The 22007-nt window shown below is 34.8% G+C and overlaps 2 protein-coding genes and 1 pseudogene across 3 annotated transcripts; all 3 read left to right on the top strand.

The window, feature by feature from the left end:
• The first annotated feature begins 6063 nt into the window (after window positions 1-6063).
• Window positions 6064-8401, top strand: LOC145092356 (DNA repair metallo-beta-lactamase family protein). Of its 2 annotated transcripts, none has more exons than XM_079030281.1 (4): window positions 6064-6534; window positions 7066-7274; window positions 7464-7571; window positions 7654-8401. In XM_079030281.1, the coding sequence occupies exons 1-4, from the start codon at window positions 6243-6245 to the stop codon at window positions 8275-8277; spliced, it is 1233 nt and encodes a 410-aa protein (XP_078886407.1). In that variant the 5' UTR covers window positions 6064-6242; the 3' UTR covers window positions 8278-8401. The 2 variants fall into 2 exon arrangements, with proteins under 2 accessions (XP_078886407.1, XP_078886408.1); XM_079030282.1 differs by having other exon boundaries at window positions 6065-6534; window positions 7663-8401.
• A 113-nt stretch (window positions 8402-8514) lies between these two features.
• Window positions 8515-9219, top strand: LOC145095294 (G-type lectin S-receptor-like serine/threonine-protein kinase At2g19130). Its single transcript, XM_079033203.1, has one exon. It carries the CDS (start codon window positions 8515-8517, stop codon window positions 9217-9219), a length of 705 nt encoding a protein of 234 aa, XP_078889329.1.
• A 5414-nt stretch (window positions 9220-14633) lies between these two features.
• On the top strand, window positions 14634-17317 carry LOC145092355 (G-type lectin S-receptor-like serine/threonine-protein kinase At2g19130 pseudogene; annotated as a pseudogene).
• Window positions 17318-22007: the final 4690 nt, after the last annotated feature.

The raw sequence follows: 22007 nt of genomic DNA, 5'->3' as shown, positions 1-22007 counted from the left end.
TTGGACTAACCAATGCTCCAACAGCATTCATGGATTTAATGAATAGGGTTTGTAATCCGTTCCTTGATAAATCCGTGATAGTGTTCATAGACGACATTCTGATTTACTCGAAAATCCAGGATGAGCATGGCATACACTTGCAAGAAGTGTTAGAAGTTTTGAAGCAGGAGAAGTTGTATGCGAAGTTCTCCAAATGTGATTTTTGGATTTGTGAAGTCCAATTTTTGGGTCACGTGGTCAACCAAGAAGGGATAATGGTTGATCCAGCGAAGATCGAAGCTGTGATGAAGTGGTAACAACCGAAAAGTCCCACGGAGATTCGAAGCTTTTTAGGATTAGCCGGATATTACCAAAGGTTTATCCAAGGTTTTTCTTCGATCGCTACTCCATTGACAGCTTTGACCCACAAAGGAGCTACTTATGCTTGGAGTGATAAGCATAAAGAAGCATTCGAGAAGCTAAAGAAGAAGCTATGCGAGGCACCGATACTTTCTCTACCCAATGGAGTTGAAGACTTCGCTGTTTATAGCGATGCGTCTGGTGTTGGATTGGGTTGTGTTTTAACCCAAAGAGAAAAGGTGATAGCATATGCGTCTCGACAGCTGAAAGAGCATGAAAAGAATTACCCGACTCATGATTTGGAGTTGGCAGTGGTAGTTTTCGCTCTGAAAATATGGAGGCATTACCTCTATAGCACGAAGTGCAAACTTTTTACTGATCATAAGAGTCTCCAATATATCTTTAATCAGAAGGAATTGAATATGAGACAACGATGCTGGCTAGAATTACTTAAATACTACGACTACGAGATACTTTACCACCCCGGTAAAGCTAATGTTGTTGCTGATGCTCTCAGTCGGAAAGTCAATTTTGAAAGGAAGAGGCCAAGAGCGTTGAGAATAGAAGTTGTCTCGACAATTGTGGAGAGTATAAAGAAAGCTCAAGAGGAAGCTTCTGAGAAAAATGACCGAAAGGAGGAACATTTGGGTAAAACGTTAGTGTTTGGTACAAACGGTCATGGACTGAAGGTATTCCAAGATCGTATTTGGGTACCTAAGTCAGGAGGAATTAGGGATCTTCTGATGGAAGAAGCTCACAAAACCATGTACTCAATTCATCCTGGTAGCATTAAAATGTATAGGGACCTGAAACCCTACTACTGGTGGCCGACGATGAAGCTTGATGTTGCAAAGTATGTGGCTGAGTGTGTGACTTGTGCGAGAGTAAAGACACAACATCAGAAACCGTACGGGAGTTTAGAACCTTTGCCTGTGCCTATGGGTAAGTGGGAAGACATTGCTATGGATTTTGTCACTAAACTGCCCAGAACAAAGAATGGTCACGACATGATTTGGGTGGTCGTTGATCGATTCACTAAGAGTGCGCATTTCATAGCGGCCAAGGAGAAATGGTATATGGAAAAGCTTGCGAATTCTTACGTGAAGGAAATTGTGAGGCTTCACGGTCTTCTGTTAACGATTGTATCAGATCGTGATAGCCGTTTCACCTCGAGGTTTTGGAAAAGTCTACAAGAGGAAATGGGTACCAAGTTTTGTTTAAGTACAACTTACCATCCGCAGACTGATGGTCAGAGTGAAAGAACGATACAAACACTTGAAGATATGCTGAGAGCATGTACCTTGGAATTCCTAGGTAATTGGGATGAACATTTACCATTGGTAGAATTTTCCTATAATAATAGTTTTCACTCGAGCATAAAGATGGCACCTTATCAAGCTTTCTACGGACAGAAGTGTCGTATGCCGTCTTGTTGGCTTGAGGCTGGGGAAAAGCAGTTTATGGGACCGGAGATGGTTCATCAAACTGCTGAAAAGTTGAAAATAATTAGGGAAAGAATGTTAGCAGCTCAGGATCGTCAAAAGAGCTATGCTGACAAGAAGCGAAGACCGATGACTTTTGAGGTTGGAGATTCGGTTTTGCTTAAAGTCTCGCCGTGGAAGGGACTTATAAGATTTGGTAAAAGGGGAAAGTTAAGTCCAAGGTTTATTGGACTGTTTAAAGTTCTTCAGAGGATTGATAACCAAGCTTACAAGCTCGAACTACCCGAAGAACTGAATGGAATTCACAACACTTTTCATGTGTGTTATTTGAGAAAATTCACGGGAGAAGTTCCTGACATAATTCCAATTTCTGAATTGAGAATTGATGAGAACAAAAGGTTGATTGAAGAACCAGAGGCAATTGTTGACCGAAAGACTAAGAAGTTGCGACACAAAATGGTTGGGTTAGTGCTTGTCCGATGGAAACACACGAATGGGCCGAATCTCACCTGGGAGACGGAGAGTGACATGTTGAGTCGCTATCCGCATTTGTTTGTTGATGTGTGATTCCGGGGATAGAATCATTCTAAGGTGGAGAGAATTGTAACACCTGTGTTTCCGGGCTTGCCATTTTTAGCAATGTAATAGTCTAGGTTAACCTTGGTAACCCGTTTTGAAATAATAAGAGTGTATTATTTGAGTATTATGTGTTTTGTGCTTAATTGCTTAATTACGTGGTTTGATTAATTAAGAATAAAAATAAGCATCAAAATTTAAGTGTAAAATAAACTTGATATCTTTGGATAATGTTGTAGTGGTTGAAACGAGGTTTCCGGATATATATAGAACGCCCAAATTTGACTTTGTATGAGGAAGTTATGATTTATCGAAGTTTCGGCTTAGTAGTATGCAACCTGAAATACTCGATTTGAGATCGAGCGGTTTTTAGCCGAAGCAATCTAAACGAGAATCGAAGATCTCGTTGTTGGTATCAAAGCGATAAAAAGTTAGGCGAGAACGGACGTCAAACAAAGAAGTTATGAATTTATAACGAAGTTTTTCTGTCCCGGCCTATTAAAAATAATTAATAAAAACAAAGTTAAAATTAGCCGACGGAGTCTAAACGAAAGTTGTAGAGCGTAGTCTCACCTTCGCGTGGATATAAAGAACGTCGAAAACGGAGTTCGTATGAAGAAGATATGAATTTCCGAAGTTTATTAAATAATTAATAATTAAATTTAATTATTAAATCCCGGTATTATCCGAAGACGAGTCATCGGACTCATCCGAAGTACGCCCCGCGTACACCGAGGTATGTCGACATTCGCACTCGAGTCTTCGGATACGTAAACAATGACGATTTCGGACCAGTACGCCCCGCGTACTCCGAGGCTCCAGCCTCCTATAAATAGGATGCGAGGGCAGCCGACTCCTTTGCTATTTTTCTCTCTTCTCTCTCCTGTTTTGCATAGATTTGCATGCCAGAAATACCCCGAAGCCCCAATATTATTCTCGAGCCCCGAAGCAAGTCTCGAGATCCCGAAGATCCCGAGAAGTACGATTCTCGAGCCGAAGCTCTGCCCGGGAGAAGTTCGATTTTTGTAGAGATCTTCCAGATCTGCTGAAGAATACTACTTCTGCAAGTCGTAGTGCTGTCCTATCATCTTCTGATCAAGTGAGTGTATACTACCTTTCATAAACACGATAATAATACAAGTATGGTTTGAGTGTATTAAGTATATTGTTGTTTATATGTGTGAGTGTGTAGTTACTTTCTTCTAACGCATAATTATGAAGTATTTTATATGGAATACGTATTATGTGTATAATTTTGTGGTTATGTGTGTGAATGTGTATTCACTTTCTTCTATCTCATAGAGATGATTTATTCTCTATAAAATACGTGTTATGTGTGTGTGCCTCATCTGTTATGTGGAATATGTATTGATTAAAGCATGATATACAGTTTTTTTTAAACTATGTATAAAATGTATATTTTTATCTACTAATATGTTGGGTAGAACATGGGTAGATAGTTGGTGTGTAATAAACATATGAGAGGCCTCGTTGTTGTTTGATTAGTCATCTAGCGGAGTTTAGATGATGACCACAGACTTTTCTAGATAGTCTTGTGGAACATTAGCAGGTTCGCCACCTGTAGGTGTTAATGAACTTGGGTGTTCATTCGCTGTACTCCATCCCCCTCATGGTTGCCTTATTTGACTTATATTGCTGAGGAACCCCCGAAGCATGTGTAGTCGCCCCGATGAAATATTCTTAGACTAGGTCCCTTATGTTAGTTGTCTTAGGGACATAAAGTGAGAATAACGGGAATGAGTAATTGGGTTATTGTTGGTTGGTGGAAATTAAATATAATTATTTATTGTGGGTTGAAAATCCTATATGCTCACCAGGCTCCCAAGCCTGACCCACTCAATTTTATTTGTATTACAGGAAGTAGCGCAAGAGCATAAGATGGATGAACCATCAAGTTGTTTTGTTTACAAGTCTATATATGTATATATTTGTTGAATGACTTGTAATGTTATCGTTTATGCTTATTGGTCTGTATCGGAACATGACACCCCGAGTTTTGATTATATAATGAAAATACATTTCTTTTATGAAATGCTTTGGTAAACATTGTTTTATCATGTTTTGTTTTTGGGAACAAATTCCGCAACTCTTTCAAATCAAAAGGATTTACTCTGAAATTATTTTAAAAGCATAAATGAAAATCGGTCTTTTCTGACCGAGATTTTGGGGATGTCACAAAAATCATCAGGACCACCGCTAATCACCTTTATCGGAGGTCCGACGGAAACACTACCAACCTGTTTCACCCAACGCCGCTATCCACAAACCCATGCACAACCTTATAACATCAAAGCTTCAAGCCTTCACTACCTGAAAAGATTTAGCGGTGGATTTGGTGGTTTGAAAAACCCAATATCGAACATTGTCCCCATTGACGACAACGTGGGTAGTCAATTGGTGTAGTTTTGGTTGAGAATGATGGATTGTAGGCAACGCTCGACGATTTCTGACAAGATGATGTGGCGACGCAAGGTAGTAGAAAGCAATGAATTGAGGATTGACCAGGGGTGTTTGGATCAGACCTCCTTAACACAGTATTGATTGTAACAGAAAAACGACCGACTTAGTGGCAACCAATAATGTGTTAAGTCGAACGTTTTTTTTGTTACAACTAATACTGTGTCAGTTCCTCCATTCGTTGCTTTCTACCACCTTGCGCCATCACATCATCTTGTCGGAAATCGTCCATTGTTGTCTGCAATCCGTCATTCTCAACCAAAACTACACCAATTAACTACCCACACTGCCATCAATGACAACAATGTTAGATATATGGTTTTCAAACCACCAGATCTATCGCTAGATCTTTTCAGGTAGTGCAGGCTTGAAGCTTCGATGTTATAAGGTTGTGCATGGGTTGTGGAAGGAAATGAATGGAGGAACTAACCAGGTAATTGCGGCGTAAGCTGGTAAAAGGCAACAAATGGAGGAACTGACAGGGGTGTTTGGGTTGGACTTCTTGGTGGTTCAAATAGTAATGGTTCTAGTGGAAAATGATCCGCTTAGTGACAAATATAAAGGATTTTGACGGATTGTGAAGAGGTTTTCACAGATGGCTACTGTATAGCGACGTTGGGTGAAACAGGTTGGTATTGTTTCCATTGGACCTCTGATGAAGGTGATTAGTGGTGGTCCCGACGATTTTCGATAATGGGATGTGATGCTTTTGCCTATTCGGAAAACTTTGCGATAAAACCAATAAATTAAAAAGAATTAATATAGCATATAATAAATTAAATGTAATAATCCAATAAAAAATCTAATAATTAAAAAAAGACTCCCATAAATTTTTTTAAAAAAGTAGTTAAAAAAATTAATGATATACTAATATAATATTTATTAATATATATATATATATATATTATATGTTAAAAATAAAATTAACTGATATATAATAATCAGATAAAAAAATTAATCCAATAAAAATTTAAAAAAAGAATTAACATATAATAGTTCAATAAAATTAAAAAGAAAGAAGAATTAATATATAATAATTTAATAAATTTAAAAAGAAAGAATTACATAAATGGTCTTGTAATTTAGTAAAAAGATATAACTGCAAAAATAATCCCTTAGATAAAATTGTTATTTAAAAAAAAAAAGTTAACAATAAAATGTTAAAAGTTAACGAAATAGGAAAATCACAGCTACAGCTACACCACCAACTAGGCAACCACCAAGTAAGGACATTTTTGCAATTTTGTCCGGAGTAAAACTGGGTGGAGAATGGAGGTGCCAACTCGGAAACACAATTCCTTCGAAATTTGGAAGTTCAAAACCCGCCAAAGTGAACTTTAAGCATCTCAACGACTCAACCCTTGAACCCTAGTTTTCGCAGAAATAATTAATTCTAAACATTCTTGAATGGAGAGGGGAATGATATCAGTCGATCGTTGGGCTGAAGGCAGTCAGGTTTATTTCTTAACTCATCTTCACGCCGATCATACCGCTGGCTTGTCGTCTCGTTGGAAGAAAGGTCCACTATTCTGTTCTTCCATCACTGCTAAGCTTTTCTCTCCCAAATTCCCCGGTTTCGACCTCTCATTGCTTCGAGTTCTCGAAATTGGACAATGGTACTCGTTATCTTTGGTTTCATTGTGGTCTGGCTTGGAAACTAGGGTTGAAGTTATAGCCATTGATGCCAATCATTGCCCCGGTTAGTCTGCTTTGGATCTGATTCAATTCATTGCTCGTCAATTGTTTGATTTCATTTTCTGAATACATTATGTTCGTTATCGAGTGAGTGCTTGATTTATACTTTGCCTTCCAATTAAAACTTATCAGCTGTGAACTACGCAACTGAATAACATGGTAATGTATTCTGGAGTCTGGACCATTTAGTTTGGGCAGGATGATTTACTAGTTGAGTAGGTATACTTGATTTTGATTTTGTTTTTTTCGTCTCAAAGCTCTTGTTTAATATGATTGAACTTTGTACTGTTTTCATTTGGAGGTTTCTTTGACAGATAAGTTGAAAAGTTCTGCTAGGTGATAGATTGAAGTTTTATTTGGATAAACTGTAACTGGAACTGCTTCAATCACTACTTGAATCCAAAAATTTAGCCACTTTATCCTTTTATGTAACTGATGCAAGTTCTTGAGTTTCTTGTATAGCTTGATTTGGAAAATTTGTATCCAAAACTTCTGTTGTTTCTTTGATTCTAGTTATTCTTTTTGTATGTGGCAGGTGCAGTTATGTATCTATTCCGTGGTGATTTTGGGAACATGCTTTACACTGGTGATTTTCGTTGGGAAGTAGCAAGTAAAATTACAGAGATGGGAAAGAACATGCTTCTTAGTGCTCTCAACAATCATAAAGTGGATACCCTCTACATAGATAACACTTACTGCAACCCATCATATTCATTTCCTTCTAGGGATGTTGCTGCCCAGCAGGTGATGTTCTGTTGTTGTTATCAGAGTAAATTACGAAAATGGTCCCTGAGTTTATCTGATTTTTGCAAAGTTTTCTCTTGCAATTTTGATCCTTATTTGAGTTAATATATGTTATTGTATTTAATTTCAAATTATAATATAGGATGCTTTTTAGGACCATAATCTGATTGAAAAATCTTATATCTGCAGGTGGTGAATATCATCAACTCTTATCCTGAGCATGACATCATCATTGGCATAGACTCATTAGGGAAAGAGGAATTATTACTCTACATCTCAAACACACTGAAAGTAAAGGTAATATTCACTATTAATCATATAGTTTCCTTATCATGTCAACAACATATGTTAGGATAAGGATCAAAAGGAGTGCATGCAGCTTATGCAGATTTGGGTGTGGCCAGAGAGATTACAGACAATGCATATTCTAGGATTACATGACAACTTCACAACCAAAACCACTTTAACAAGAATACGAGCTGTCCCTCGTTACAGTTTTAGCATTGAAACCCTACAAGGACTGAATACCATGCGCCCCACCATTGGCATCATGCCATCTGGCCTTCCATGGGCACTAAACAAAAACAAATCTTCTTGTGGTCTTCCCTCTATGAAGACAGAGACAATTGATTTAGATACAGGAAATAGATATAGAAATAAAGTTGAAAAACAGCATGAGTACATCTACACAGTTGCGTATTCTGATCACTCATGTTTCACAGATATTGTGGATTTTGTTAAGTTCATATGCCCAACTCACATGAAAGGTATTGTGTCTTCATCATCTTCTTATGTTGATCCTTGTTACCATCTTCGCCACATCTATGGAACATCAAGTTTATATGGAAAATATATGGCTGAGGAAGATAGGGAAAGTGGTAAAGGCAAATGTAAGTCTGATGAAAGGTTAAAGAGAAAAAGGATCAAACAGTATCATTCAAGCTTGCATAAAAGTAGGGTCAGTTTGTTAAGAAGGTTTAAATGTGGTGTGAAGTTAGATTAGTATTTATGTTGACTAGAAACCAATTAAGAACTTCAGCTCAGGGCTTGAATGTGAGTTGTATAAAATCCAATACTGGTGATATGTTTCTGCATATGATAAAATACCTCCCATCTCTGTTTCTCTCTCTCTCTCTCTCTCTCTCTCTCTATATATATATATATATATATATATATATATATATATATATATATATATATATATATATATATATCTCACTTTCCAAATTTGTTACAAGTCATGTGCTTCTTCAAAGAAATAAGTATAGAGAGGTTTGTGGTCCTCCTGTATTTCACTTTATCCATCACTATCTCATCTGGAGCCGACACCATATTTGCAAACCAGTCTCTGTCTGGAGACCATACAATCATATCCAAAGGTGGACAGTTTGAACTTGGTTTCTTCAAAGCAGGTGACTCTTCCAACTATTACATAGGCATCTGGTATTATAAGAAGCTCTATTCGAATCCTTCTATTATAGTTTGGGTGGCAAACAGAGAAACATCCATCTCTGATAGATTTCGTTCAGAACTAAAAATCATTGATGGTAGTTTGGTGCTCTTGAATGACTCCATGTCCCAGATTTGGTTGACAAATGTCACATTCACCACCACCATTTTGAACTCTGCAACAACACTTATTCATGATGATGGAAACTTAGTTTTGAGAGACTCTGGTTCAAATTCAGTTGAACCTTTTTGGCAAAGTTTTGAAAACCCAACTCATACTTGGTTGCCTGGTGCTAAACTTGGGTATACTAATATAACAAAAAAGCGCCAGTTTCTTACATCACAAAGAACCAATGAAGATCCTATAGCCTCCTACATCCTCCTTACATTTGAAGATGGCTACCAACATAGTAAACCCAAGTGGGTTTATGATTTTCATGATGATGAAGATTGTTGGTGTCTATCAGCGTATCGTATTTTCTTGTATAGTTATTGATGGCGGTAATCAATCTTGAACATTGTCTCGTATATCAAATTATGCTTACATAGCAAGGTATGAGTCATAAACATCCTATGTTTGATATTCTTGGTTGGTTATTTGAATGTCTAATTGAATATGGCTTTTGTGGATGTAAAATTTTGAAGTGTCATATTTCCGTTGTGCAATGATTCTTAAATGTTTTTGAATCATTTAAACCCCAACAGAGATGGTGGAAGAGGAAGAGGAGGAATTATGGTGTTGCAACTTCTGTTGGTGATTTTACTGTCACCAAGACATTTTGTGTGATTGGAATTAATATGTGAGCTAAGAGACTTATTTTTTGTACTCTATATTATATGTTTTGTGAATGCGGAATGCGTGAATATATAAGATTGAATTATAAGTCGGTACGACATAATGTCGGGGTTAAGGGGGGCTCGCCCCCTTGCAGGGTCTTAGGGGTAGCACCCCTAGTGGGGTCCAAGGGGCTCGGGCAGCCCTGGCGGTTATGATAAGATCGACAATTTTCGTCTATTTTGGAAGCTATTAATTAAGCCATCAAATCTGTGATTCTCTTAACTAATTTAGAAGATAGAATTTCTAATCTGTCAAAATATAAATACGACTTCTTTATTGAGTTGTCTTAGACCCTTCTAAGCTCTCTTTCTTTTATAACAAACTTAGAATTCGTTTGACAATTTGGTATGTGTTTCTGTGCCTAGATTCAAAAGTGTCCTTTTGGATTATCTTAAACTGAATTTATTGTAACCCAAATATTCGGTGGAAATATCAGTTCGGAAAGTGACCTTACATGATTCATTTGGAATCTGACTCTTCACCGTCATCCTATTATACACCTACAACTTGTTAATCATGTTCTGCTCAATTATCCTCTTCATTCTCCCTAAATTGACCAATCTCTTTACAAAACTCTTTTGTAGCAATGATTTAGGGGGGAGAGAAAAAGAGGACTAGTGGTACAAGTTAAATTTCAGTTGGAGCTGCTTTAATCAATTTCAACATATTCGGTAACAAACATTGGTGTTATTTAGTTACCAAATGCACCATGAATTTTATCATTTAAAGGAATCTCCCCGATTTTTCTTTAATGATATGCTATGGTGATGAATCCCTCACAAAAAAACTAAGGAGAATTGTTTATTTTTTTAGACAAAACTGCAAAAATGGTCTCTGTGGTATATATTTTTTTGGGGTTTTAGTCCAAACCTGGACTTTTTTGGATTAGTGGTTATTTTGGACTAATTTGTATGTGAAAATGGTCCCTGTGAAAATTGAAATGACTATAATACCATTGAGATATTTATTTTTTCTTTTTTCTTTCATTATTTTAAAATCTAATACTATTTATTTAACTATTTTAACAATTAAAACATAATAAAGGACGTGTGTGCGTCTCTCTCTCTCTCTCTCTCTCTCTCTCTCTTTTTTTTTTCTCTCCAAAAACCCATCAACACCTCCTTTCCGAGAACGGAACCAAATCAAGAAACACTACACTATCAAAACCAAGATACACACTTTAACAAATCTGGAAAAAGCACAATCGTTCATGCTTGGTTCTGTTCTTCACCCTAGATCTAAATTATCAATAATGAAAGGGAAAGAGAAATATAAAGAGGGTATGCGAAGATTTCGGTGTCAGCTTCGTGTTCGAGAGCTTCCACGACATCATAACCTTTTCTAGGTTGGATAAGGAGCGTAGCCGGAGACAAAAAGCACAAAAAACAACAGAGAATGGGTATTGGTCGAGGCACTGGGGTCACTTTTGAATTGGAGAGGACATTGAAGATCTGAGACAGTGGCATTTTTTAGGATCGGAAGCAATGAGAAAGGAAATCGAGGGAGGTAGGCGGTGTACCGATGCCGTCGCAAAATTGCACACTGGTTTACTCACCAAGCATTGCTTCCTTGATGAATTTCATTGATACTCAGTTTGGAAAACTTGATATATTGGTAACGATCGTGAAGCCTCGTTGTTCACTGAACCTCTAATGAAAAAATCCTTTTGTTTCATCTCCATTTGATTTATGAAAATTCGTTGAAATCAGGTGAGGGTTTCTGTCAAGATTGCTTCCTCACCACCACCTCCAGCAAATCGAAGAGGGTAAGGGTTTCTATCAAGATGGCTCTAATTGGTCAATTTCCATGCTCGATTTGGTCAAATTCTCTGTCCGATTTCACCTGGGTTTTCATTGATTTCATCTTTGTTGCATCAAGTTTAGTGGCATATGGGTTACATCGAGCTTTCATTGACTGCATCTGGAAACAGAGGTGTTGCTCACCTCTCTTCAATTGTCTTCCATGTCCGATGTTCACAACAAAATGCTTACAGACAAAAAGAATCTTAATTTTTCTTCTTTAACTATTCTTCTTAAGATGGCAAAATAGGTTTATTGGTGAGTTTTTAAGTGATTTTGGCGTATGAGTTTTGATTATAACAGAGAATTGTTTTGGTTTACAATTCATTAATCTAGAGAGAGAGAGAGAGAGAGGTTCAAATTAATTAATTATTTTCATTTTTATTTAAATTAAATGGAAAAAACATAAAAATAAATCAGAAGGGCATTACATTATTTCAATTTACCGACGGATCAAATCCGCAAGCAAAATAGCTCAAAAGGACCACTAATCCAAAAAAGTCGAGGTTTGGACTAAAACCCAAAATAATACATATTACAGGGACCATTTTTGCAATTTTGTCATTTTTTTTATATGAGGACAACAGACTACAAGTTTCCAAAGATGAAGTGGGTGACAGTGGTGAATGTGAGGGACAATAGTGAAGGGTAAGAGATCTTATGAGATTTTTTGATTGATGATGACAGTTACCAAAAAAAAAATACAAGATAGAACGAGAAAAATGGAGATGGTTGGGGTGGGTGGGTGGGGCACTATATTATATTTACATAAAGGTAAATAGTTATTTTAGATGATAAAAACAAAAAAGTAAATACATAAAGGTAAATAGCTAATTTACATAGTGGGGAGCAAAACTGGAAGATTTGGAAACACATATACGACAGACCAAACTTTTTGAAAAGTTGGAATGAAACTGCAGATTTGACTAAACCATAGAGATTAATTTTGTAATTTACTCAAAGAGAAATAAATGTATAGAACTAGGGTGTTACATTTATATGAAAGATGTAATAAAAGTAATTTTATATAATCAATGTCGTGAAAACAAAGTTGTAAAAAGATATAAATAAAAGGTAAATATAATTTATATAAGAATTAGGTTAAAATCTACCCTAATAAATAAGAATGGTTTTGCCGTATGTCATTCTCTCATTCAATTAGCCACATGTCATTTTGTCATAATTTTGAGATATATTTATTTTTCACTTCTCATTTACTTCATTTTTTATTTTTAATATATATCATTAATATAATTTCCATAAATTAAACCTACTATAATGACTATTAATTTCAAATTTAAAATTCTAAATTTTAATTTCAATTTCAAATAAATTTACAATTTAAACTTTTGTGTTTAACATTTTGTTATAATTTACTCGTTTAGTATACAAATTTGATAACTAAACACATAATTTTAATTTATTTATTTTTTGCATGTTTTTTTCTCATAATTTTCAGTTATCTCAAATTTCAAATTTAAATATTCCATTTAATCATTTATATTAACATTTTATTTTAATCAACCCGTATAATATACGGGTCTCACACCTAATATAGATATATAACTATACACTTCTTATTCGTAAAAACAATTATGTAAAAAAGGAATTTGTATATGTCTATACAACCTTACATTTTATGAAAATGAATTTATAGTAAATTTGGAAAACGATTTTGTAACAAAAAAATAATTTGTTAAAGGAAAAAAAAGCTAATAAACACGCAGAAAAATAAAGATATAATTTTTTTTAAAAACAACATTCATAATAACAAATGTAGAAAAAGTTGTAAAAAACAAATAAACTGTAAACCAAAATTAATTTTGTAAAAACAAATTTGTGATTTTGTAAAAAGGATTCCATAAAACACAAAACTGTAAAACAAAATCTCTAGAAAAAGTAATTTTAAAAAAAAGTTGGGAAAAAAGCTATATAAATGTTTGGACCAAGCTTATAAAGATATTAAAATATGAGACAAATGTGTAATGGTTAAATGTGTTGACGAAGAAGACTGGGTAGACTGAAAATGACATGGTGGAATTGTTGGTAATTGGTAGTTGAATTACCATTTTCAACAATTACTAGTTCTTATATATTTTTTTTCTTACATTGTTGTGCTTTTTTATTGGGGATATATACAGTAAAGTCCCAATATTTTCATCGATTTGACAAGAAAGTCCTAAACTTTATTTTTTTGACAGTAAAGTCCAAATTACCGGCAGTTTTTGACACTTTTACCCTTTTTCCCCGGTTAGCCGGTAATTAGGACTTTTTTGTCAACCAAATAAAGTTTAGGACTTTCTTGTCAAATCGTCAATTAGGACTTTACTGTCAAAAAAAATAAACTTTAGGACTTTTTTGTCAAATCGTTCAAAATATTGGGACTTTAGTGAATATATAATTTTTTTTGTTAGAAATTTAATGGTATGATACTCTTTAAGCATAAGAGTTATTGAAACATTCTCTAATCAGCTAGATCCTATTGAAATTCTTTACGTTTGCTTCTTGTTAAATCGTTTTTTTAATCTCAACAAACCGACATTGAAAAAAATTGAGATAATCAAGAAAGAAAGAAAGAACCAGGGTTGTGTTGGCTTTTTGTAGTCTCAAAAATGGAGAAATTAGAAACCTAAAAAAACGAAATTACCCTAGCTTTATACAAACACAAACAACACATGTCTAGTCAAAAGGGTGTGAATGTGGAGAAGGGAAAGAAGGACAATTTCGTTTTTTCGGTTTCTTATTTCTCCATTTTTGAGACTGCAAAAAGCCAACACAACCCTGGTTCTTTCTGTCTTTCTTGATTATCTCAATTTTTTTCAATGTCGGTTTGTTGAGATTAAAAAAACGATTTACCAAGAAGCAAACGTAAAGGATTTCAATAGGATCTAGCTGATTAGAGAATGTTTCAATAACTCTTATGCTTAAAGAGTATCATACCATTAAATTTCTAACAAAAAAAATTATATATTCACTAAAGTCCCAATATTTTGAACGATTTAACAAAAAAGTCCTAAAGTTTATTTTTTTTTACAGTAAAGTCCTAATTGACGATTTGACAAGAAAGTCCTAAACTTTATTTGGTTGACAAAAAAGTCCTAATTACCGGCTAACCGGGGAAAAAGGGTAAAAGTGTCAAAAACTGCCGGTAATTTGGACTTTACTGTCAAAAAAATAAAGTTTAGGACTTTCTTGTCAAATCGATGAAAATATTGGGACTTTACTGTATATATCCCTTTTTATTGTGGTGTTCATAATTTGTAGGAATCAGCATATGCAGAAGCTGAGCATACTAAGTAAGCATGATTGTAATTCCTTCTCAGCTCTTTTTCTTTTTGTCTTTGTTTTCCATTCCTTCTCTCTCATCAGGAGCTAATAATATTTTAGCTGTGAATCAATCTCTCACTGGGAACCAGACCCTTGTCTCTCCTGCAGAAATTTTTGAATTGGGTTTCTTTAAACCAGGTCAGTCTCCCAACTATTACATAGGAATTTGGTACAAGAACATCAGAACAACTTCTGAAACTGTAGTCTGGGTAGCAAATAGAGAGACACCCATCTCCGATGCATTCTCTTCTAAATTACAAATTGTCAATGCTAACTTAGTGCTCTTAAACGAGTCAAACACCCAAATTTGGTCTACAAATATAACCCCTACACCTACACCCACAACATCTGCATTATCAGTAGTTCTTCTTGATGATGGTAATTTAGTTTTGAGATATAATTCGAGTTCAAGTTCAACCACACCAATTTGGCAAAGTTTTGATCATCCAACCAATACTTTCTTGCCTGGTGGCAAGTTTGGATACAACAAGCGAACAAACACAAAGCAGATTATCACTTCATGGAAAAGTACAGAAGATCCTTCAATGGGTCCCTTTTCTTTGGAGTTTGACCAAGATGAGAAACAGTATGTGATTAAATGGAATAGAAGTGTAGAGTATTGGACTAGTGGATCTTGGAATGGTAGAATCTTTAGCGCTGTACCCGAAATGAGTTTGAATTATATCTATAACTTCAGCTACGTTGACAATGAAAACGAGAGTTATTTTACATATTCTTTATATAATCCATCATATATTTCAAGATTTATCATACATTTCTCAGGGCAGGTTCAGCAGCTGTCATACTTGGAAACTACCGAGCAGTGGAATTTATTTTGGTCTCAACCTAGAATGCAGTGTGAGGTCTATGCTTTGTGTGGGGCTTTTGGGATTTGCAGCCAATCTGGATTACCTTTCTGTAATTGCTTGACTGATTTTGAGCCAACATCAGAGAGTGATTGGAATCAGAGTGACTTCTCCGGTGGGTGTGTGAGAAAAACCGATTTGCAGTGTGGAAGAATTGCTGAAAAGCCTGATTTTCTCATGATTACAGTAGAGAAACTGCCTCCACATAACTCTGTGGCATTTGGGGGAGCCGAAGAATGTCATACCACCTGTCTAAACAATTGCTCCTGTAATGCTTACGCTTTTGTCGATAATCAATGTTCAGTTTGGAATGGAGATCTCTTGAACCTCTTGGAAGACAATGGCAGAGGGAAAACAATCTATGTCAAAGTTGCTTCTAAAGATCTTCCACATCACAAGAAGAGTAATTCAGTCAACATGGGTGCTGTTGTGGGGTTTGTAGGAGGTGTGGTTTTTGTTTTGGGTGTAATTTTGGTCTTGATCTTTAGAAAAAAGAGGATATCATTATCGGTGGGTAAGACGAGAATGGAGGGATCATTGGTGTCATTTGTCTACAAAGATTTACAAATTGCCACAAAAAGATTCTCAGACAAATTGGGAGAAGGTGGGTTTGGCTCTGTTTTCAAGGGGGTACTGCATGATTCGTCGATTGTGGCAGTGAAAAAGCTGGAAAGCATCAGCCAAGGAGAGAAACAGTTCAGGAGTGAAGTCAGCACAATCGGTACTATCCAACACGTTAATCTTGTACGCCTTCGTGGGTTTTGTGCTCAAGGTAACAATAAGCTGTTGGTGTATGATTACATGACAAACGGTTCTCTGGACACCCATCTTTTCCATGGAAAGCAAGTTCTAAACTGGGAAACGAGGTATCAGATTGCACTTGGAACTGCAAGAGGCTTGGTTTATCTTCATGAGAAGTGCAGAGACTGTATCATTCACTGTGACATAAAGCCAGAAAACATTCTTTTAGATGCCGAATTCTGTCCGAAAATTGCAGATTTTGGTCTGGCAAAGCTTGTTGGTCGAGACTTTAGTAGGGTTTTGACAAGTACAAGGGGGACAATAGGATATCTTGCACCAGAATGGTTATCAGGGGTGGCTATCACAGCCAAAACAGATGTTTATAGCTATGGAATGATGCTTTTTGAATTGGTTTATGGTAAGAGAAATGCAGAAGCATCTGAAGATTCAAGGAGTAAATACTTCCCTGGTTTGGTTGCAAATGTTCTTATACATGGAACTGATATCCTTAGCGTACTAGACAGCAGGTTAAACAGGGAAGCTTGTGTTGAAAAAGTGACAAAAATATGCAAAGTTGCGTGTTGGTGCATCCAAGATGAGGAAGAAAGAAGGCCCACCATGAGTATGGTGGAACGTATTCTTGAAGGTGTTTTGGATGTGGACATGCCTCCGATACCCAAGATCTGTGACTATTATTGTTGATTGATAGCACATACATTGTAGTCAGTCACATTGGATGTGCTGATTTCCAGTCCAAGACTTATACTCTTCAAGGCAATTAATTCCCTTTATTTTCCATGTTATATTAAATATTAGACATAATATCGTTGTAAAATAAATGAGTCGGTGATCTCTTAACCTTTCAAATAATAAGCCGGTTGGTTGGTACTGAAGTGAAAATTGAATTGGCTTTGCTAAAATGGAACGGCAGGCACAATAACGACCTTTAGTAAATTACAGAAATGGTCCCTGTGGTTGGCACAAGGTCACAGTTTTAGTCAAAGTTTCATAAATTTCACGTTAGTTATGTCGCTGTTTCTATTTCCATCAACTTTGGTATTTAGAGTTTTTGACGAAAAAGGACCCTTTTGATTTTTGATTTTCATGTTAAGTTTAATTTAAAAAGATTTTTTTAGTCGGTCACAAAATTAGCTTTGATATTTGCATTTTTTCATTAGCGAATCAAGGTATAAGATAATGGGAACTGATATAATAATTAAACCCAATTAGTAGTTGTATATAAAAATGAACAAAATATTATTATTACCATGAATAATTAAAGTATTACTAAGGGCGTATTTGGGAGAGTTTTTAAATCTTTTTATTGGCTTTTTTGTAAAATTAGGAATTCATGATTTTTTTGAAAGTCATTTTTAAGCCTAATTTTGTCTAAAAGTTTAGTGTTTACCAAACATTTTTTTTAATTTATTAGTTTTTTGAAAAACAAATAAGTTAATAAGTCATTTTAAAAAACAATCCCGAACACCCATTAAGTGTTGGTGATTTTAGTGTTACTATGTCATTTTATGTAACTGGAACTAACATGTGAGTTAAGAGGCTTCATAATTTGTACTCTAATATATGTACGAGGTTTGTGCAGAGTGTACTCATGTATAAGATCGAATTAGAAGCCGGTTTGACGACAAGTCCGAGGTTCAGGGGCAGTGCCCCTGGGTCTGGGGTTTTGAAAAGGGTGGCGCCACTAGTGGGGTCCAAGGGGCAGAGCCCCTGGCCGGGGTCCCGCTGAGTTTTGTAAACTCTAAATCCTCATTAAAATACAAATTACCCTGACTTGCTTCCACAGGAACTCATGACGGCTCAACCCTAATGAAACCATAATCTTGTTTATTATATATAAATTGCTCTACCTTTTAGAAGAGACACATGAAAATTAGCTCTCGTTTTTCTTCAAACATTTACAATATCTTTCTAGCAATTTGCCTTACGATTTCTATGCCTAAAATCGTAAGTGTCATCTTGAATTATCTTAGGCTGAATTTCTTGTAACCCAGACATATGGTAGAAATATCAGTTTGGAAAGTGTTCACACGATCCAAGTTGGTATCCAGATCTCCACCACAAACCCTACTTGTTCTAACACTAAGTAAGCTTTCATTATAGCTTATATTATATGTCGTTTGAGTTCTCTGGAAATTTAATTAGGAAAGGACAAGATAGAGATAAAGTTTGAAGAGTAAAAGATATATGTGTTGGATTAGGTGTCTAAGCCCATAACTATAATTGGTATGTACTTGAATTAATAGCAACACAATCCTTTTGGGTTGCCCTCAAACCTAGCAACCAGACAAGGAAATTATGAAAGGAGAGATATTAATTTATTATGAGATTAATAAATTAATATAAATGAATTTATTAATATGTTAAAAGATTAATATATTAATAAGAAATCACTATGTTTAATTAATTGTTAGCCAGAAATTAATTAGAATTAATTTTGGGGTTAAAAGAATTAATTATAAAGTGCAGGGACTAGTTTGCAATTAACTGATAGTTGAATGGAAGGATCCAGAACCCCCTTGAAAGAAGGTGGACGAAAACCCTAGGGGAAACCCTAGAGAATTCGTCCAAGGGGTCTAAGATAAGGCCTTTGGTTTTTGCTTAGGCCCTAAGCAAAGGATAACTAGGGTTTCCCCTAAACCCTAGATCCTTCAACTATTTAAGGAGCCTCCTGGTTCACATTTGAGGACACTGATTTCTTTGGAAGAAACCCTGGCCGAATTGCACTCTTCTATTTTCCTTCTTGCTAGTTTGGGTGTGAATCCATTAGAGGCATTACACTTGTGGTGCTAAGCCTCCAAGAAGATCAAGATCAAGGGAATTATTAATTGTTTGCTATAACAATTGAAAGGTATGTAACTCCTAAACCTAGTTTACTAATTTCGAAAATAGCCTCCTCCTCTAGGGTTCTTGTTTTGCAATTTAAAGTTGTATGTTCAATAGTTAAAACATAAATCCAAAGTAGGTTGCATGCGAACTTAGGAATTGTTTTCTAGTTTATTTGTTTTACCTAAAACCCATCAATATGCACTTGTATTACATGTTTAATTTAGTTAATGCTTTTATTTTGCAAGATGTTGAAGTTTACATTTATCTATAAGAACTTTTTAGCGTTATTGATACAAAAATCTACCTATGTTGTACAAGTATTTCTAAAAGAAAATAATAATAATTTAGGTGTATTTTTGGAAGTTGGGGTGTTACACGTAATAATTTTGAAATGATGTTAATATGATGTACAATGAGATGTTGAAATGGTGAATTGTATGATTAAAGATCATGTGATAATTTTAGTAAGTACAAGAAGAAGAAGACTCTTTTATGTTAAATGGTTTTAGTATGTTACTCACCAAGCTCCATAGCTTATTTTCAAATGCATTTTGCTTCATTTGAACTTATTATTTATTATGATAACAATTTGCAACTTGTTTATTTACATTGATTGATAGCTTATCTTTAACTACGAACATATAATGAGATATTGAAATGGTGAATTATATAATTAAAGATCATGTGATAATTTCAGTAAGTACAACAAGAAGAAGACTCTTTTATGTTAAATGGTTTTAGTACATTACTCACCAAGCTCCATAGCTTATTTTCAAATGCATTTTGCTCCGTTTGAACTTATTATTTATTATGATAACATTTTGTCATTTGTTTGATAATAAATCAATTGATAGCTTATCTTTAACTAAGAATAAGTTATTCTTATTCTTTTCTTTTATGTTTAGTACAACCCAATTTTAAAATTCTAGTTGGAGACATCGTTTTTATAAAACAATCAATGTTAATAACTTAACAATATATACATTAGTAATAAGTTTAATGCAATTAGGTAATTTGGACAAACATTTCTATTAACTATAAAATAAATATACATATTATATCAATCAAATATAAAATTTTTACTTGTTTGTATTATTTGTTCAATTACATATGTTCACCTTTTGAATTATTACAATTGTAATTCCCAGTTGACCTTGAACAATTGGACGTAAGGTGCATGAGTGGTAATTTGATGACTATAAGAGGGACACGAGGATATCTAGCACCAAAATAGTTACCAGGGGTGGCTGTCACAGCCAAAGCAAATATTTATAGCTATGAAATGATGATTTTTGAATTAGTTTTTGGTAAGAGAAATGCATAACGATATGAAGATTGAAGGAGTAAATACTTCCTTGGTTTGGTTGAAAATGTTCTTATAGAGGGAGGTGATGTCATTAGCCTTCAAGACAATAGGCTAAACAGGGAAGCTTGTGTTGAACAATGTAAAACTTGCATGTTAACTAAGATTACTAGATAACCTTTTCTTAATGTTAATAGTAATTATGTTATGTTTGAATTAATTCATAGTGATCTATGTGATTTGCATTCAAGTCCATTCACATGAATAAGAAATACATAGTTATTTTTATAGATGATTATTCTCGTTTTTGCTATGTATACTTGTTACATTCCAAGGATGAAACACTTGACAAATTCAAAATTTGTAAAAATGAAGTTGGATTGCAACCAAAATGATTTAATTAAAAGTCTTCACACTGATCGAGGTGCTGAATATTATGATCCTAGTTATTTCCAATCAATTGTAATCATTCATGAAATAACAACTCCATATACTCCTCAACAAAATGGGATATCTGAAAGGAAAAATAGATTTCTAAAGGAAATAGTGAATTTTATATTCATATTCAAGTTTGAATGATGGATTCTGGGGGAGAAGCTATGTTAATAGCTTGTTATCTTCTAAATAGAGTTTCAAACAAAAGGAACAAGGTTGTTCCTTATGAAATATGGTACAAAAGGAAACCAAACTTAGGATATCTTAAAGTTTAGGGTTATTAGGCAGTTGTTAGACTGACTGAACCAAAGATGAAGACTTTGAGTGAAACAGCTATTGATTGTATCTTTATTAGATATACCGAGCATTCTAAGGCTTATAGGCTTTATGTTATAGAACCTAATGCTTCTGTTTCAGTTAAAACTATTATAGAATCAATAGATACAATATTTGATGAAAATCTCTTTTCATCCATACCTAGACCAAAAGACATGGTTCCTAGTTCTAGTGGAATCACCAAGGAAGTTGTACCTGATTCAAATGAATCATATGAGCTTAGAAGAAGTAAAAGGCAATGAAAAGCTAAATCATTTGGTAATGATTTCCAAATTTATCAGGTTGAGGCTTCTAGAGATGAGATTGCATGTCAATATTCATATTGTTTTAGTATTGAATAAGATCCTAAAACATATGATGATGCAACAAGATCCTAAAACATATAACGATGCAATCTAGTTAAGTTCTCAGATCTACTTGTGCTTTTAGTTTATAGAACAAAGAGGATATATGTTGGGAACATATTTGTATAGATTTGATGATGCAAAAGATATACATTATAGTTATAGTTTATTTACTCATTGTAGATTGTCAGTCTTGTCTAATCAAGTGTAAATAATACAACTTAGACAAGAAGATCTATCAGAGTTTGTTTATTTAGTTAATTTGAAGATATGCTGAAGATGTTTCTGAACACTGATATTGAAGATATATTATACTGCTCTACTGTCTACTGAAGTTAAGATGTCGAAGATTGAAGACCAGATATATGTTGCCTTAGCTGATCAGATCTGGAACATTTCTGAAGCCTCTCCTGAAGTTTTAGTACTACTAAAGATCATCGCGTGATGA

Source organism: Lactuca serriola, chromosome 3 (genome assembly GCF_051521515.1).
Source record: "Lactuca serriola cultivar US96UC23 chromosome 3, Lser_US96UC23_V15, whole genome shotgun sequence".
Lineage (NCBI taxonomy): Eukaryota > Viridiplantae > Streptophyta > Magnoliopsida > Asterales > Asteraceae > Lactuca > Lactuca serriola.
The sequence above is the reverse complement of the archived record's forward strand: the minus strand, read 5'-3'. Positions and strand labels throughout refer to the sequence as shown.

Bases quoted from the DNA above. Each gene is read 5' to 3' on its own strand.
- LOC145092356 (XM_079030281.1), top strand. From the start codon at position 6,243: ATGGAGAGGGGAATGATATCAGTCGATCGTTGGGCTGAAGGCAGTCAG. The intron at 7,275-7,463 runs GTGATGTTCTGT...TTATATCTGCAG, and splicing joins GGGATGTTGCTGCCCAGCAG to GTGGTGAATATCATCAACTC. The intron at 7,572-7,653 runs GTAATATTCACT...GAGTGCATGCAG, and splicing joins CAAACACACTGAAAGTAAAG to CTTATGCAGATTTGGGTGTG.
- LOC145095294 (XM_079033203.1), top strand. From the start codon at position 8,515: ATGTGCTTCTTCAAAGAAATAAGTATAGAGAGGTTTGTGGTCCTCCTG.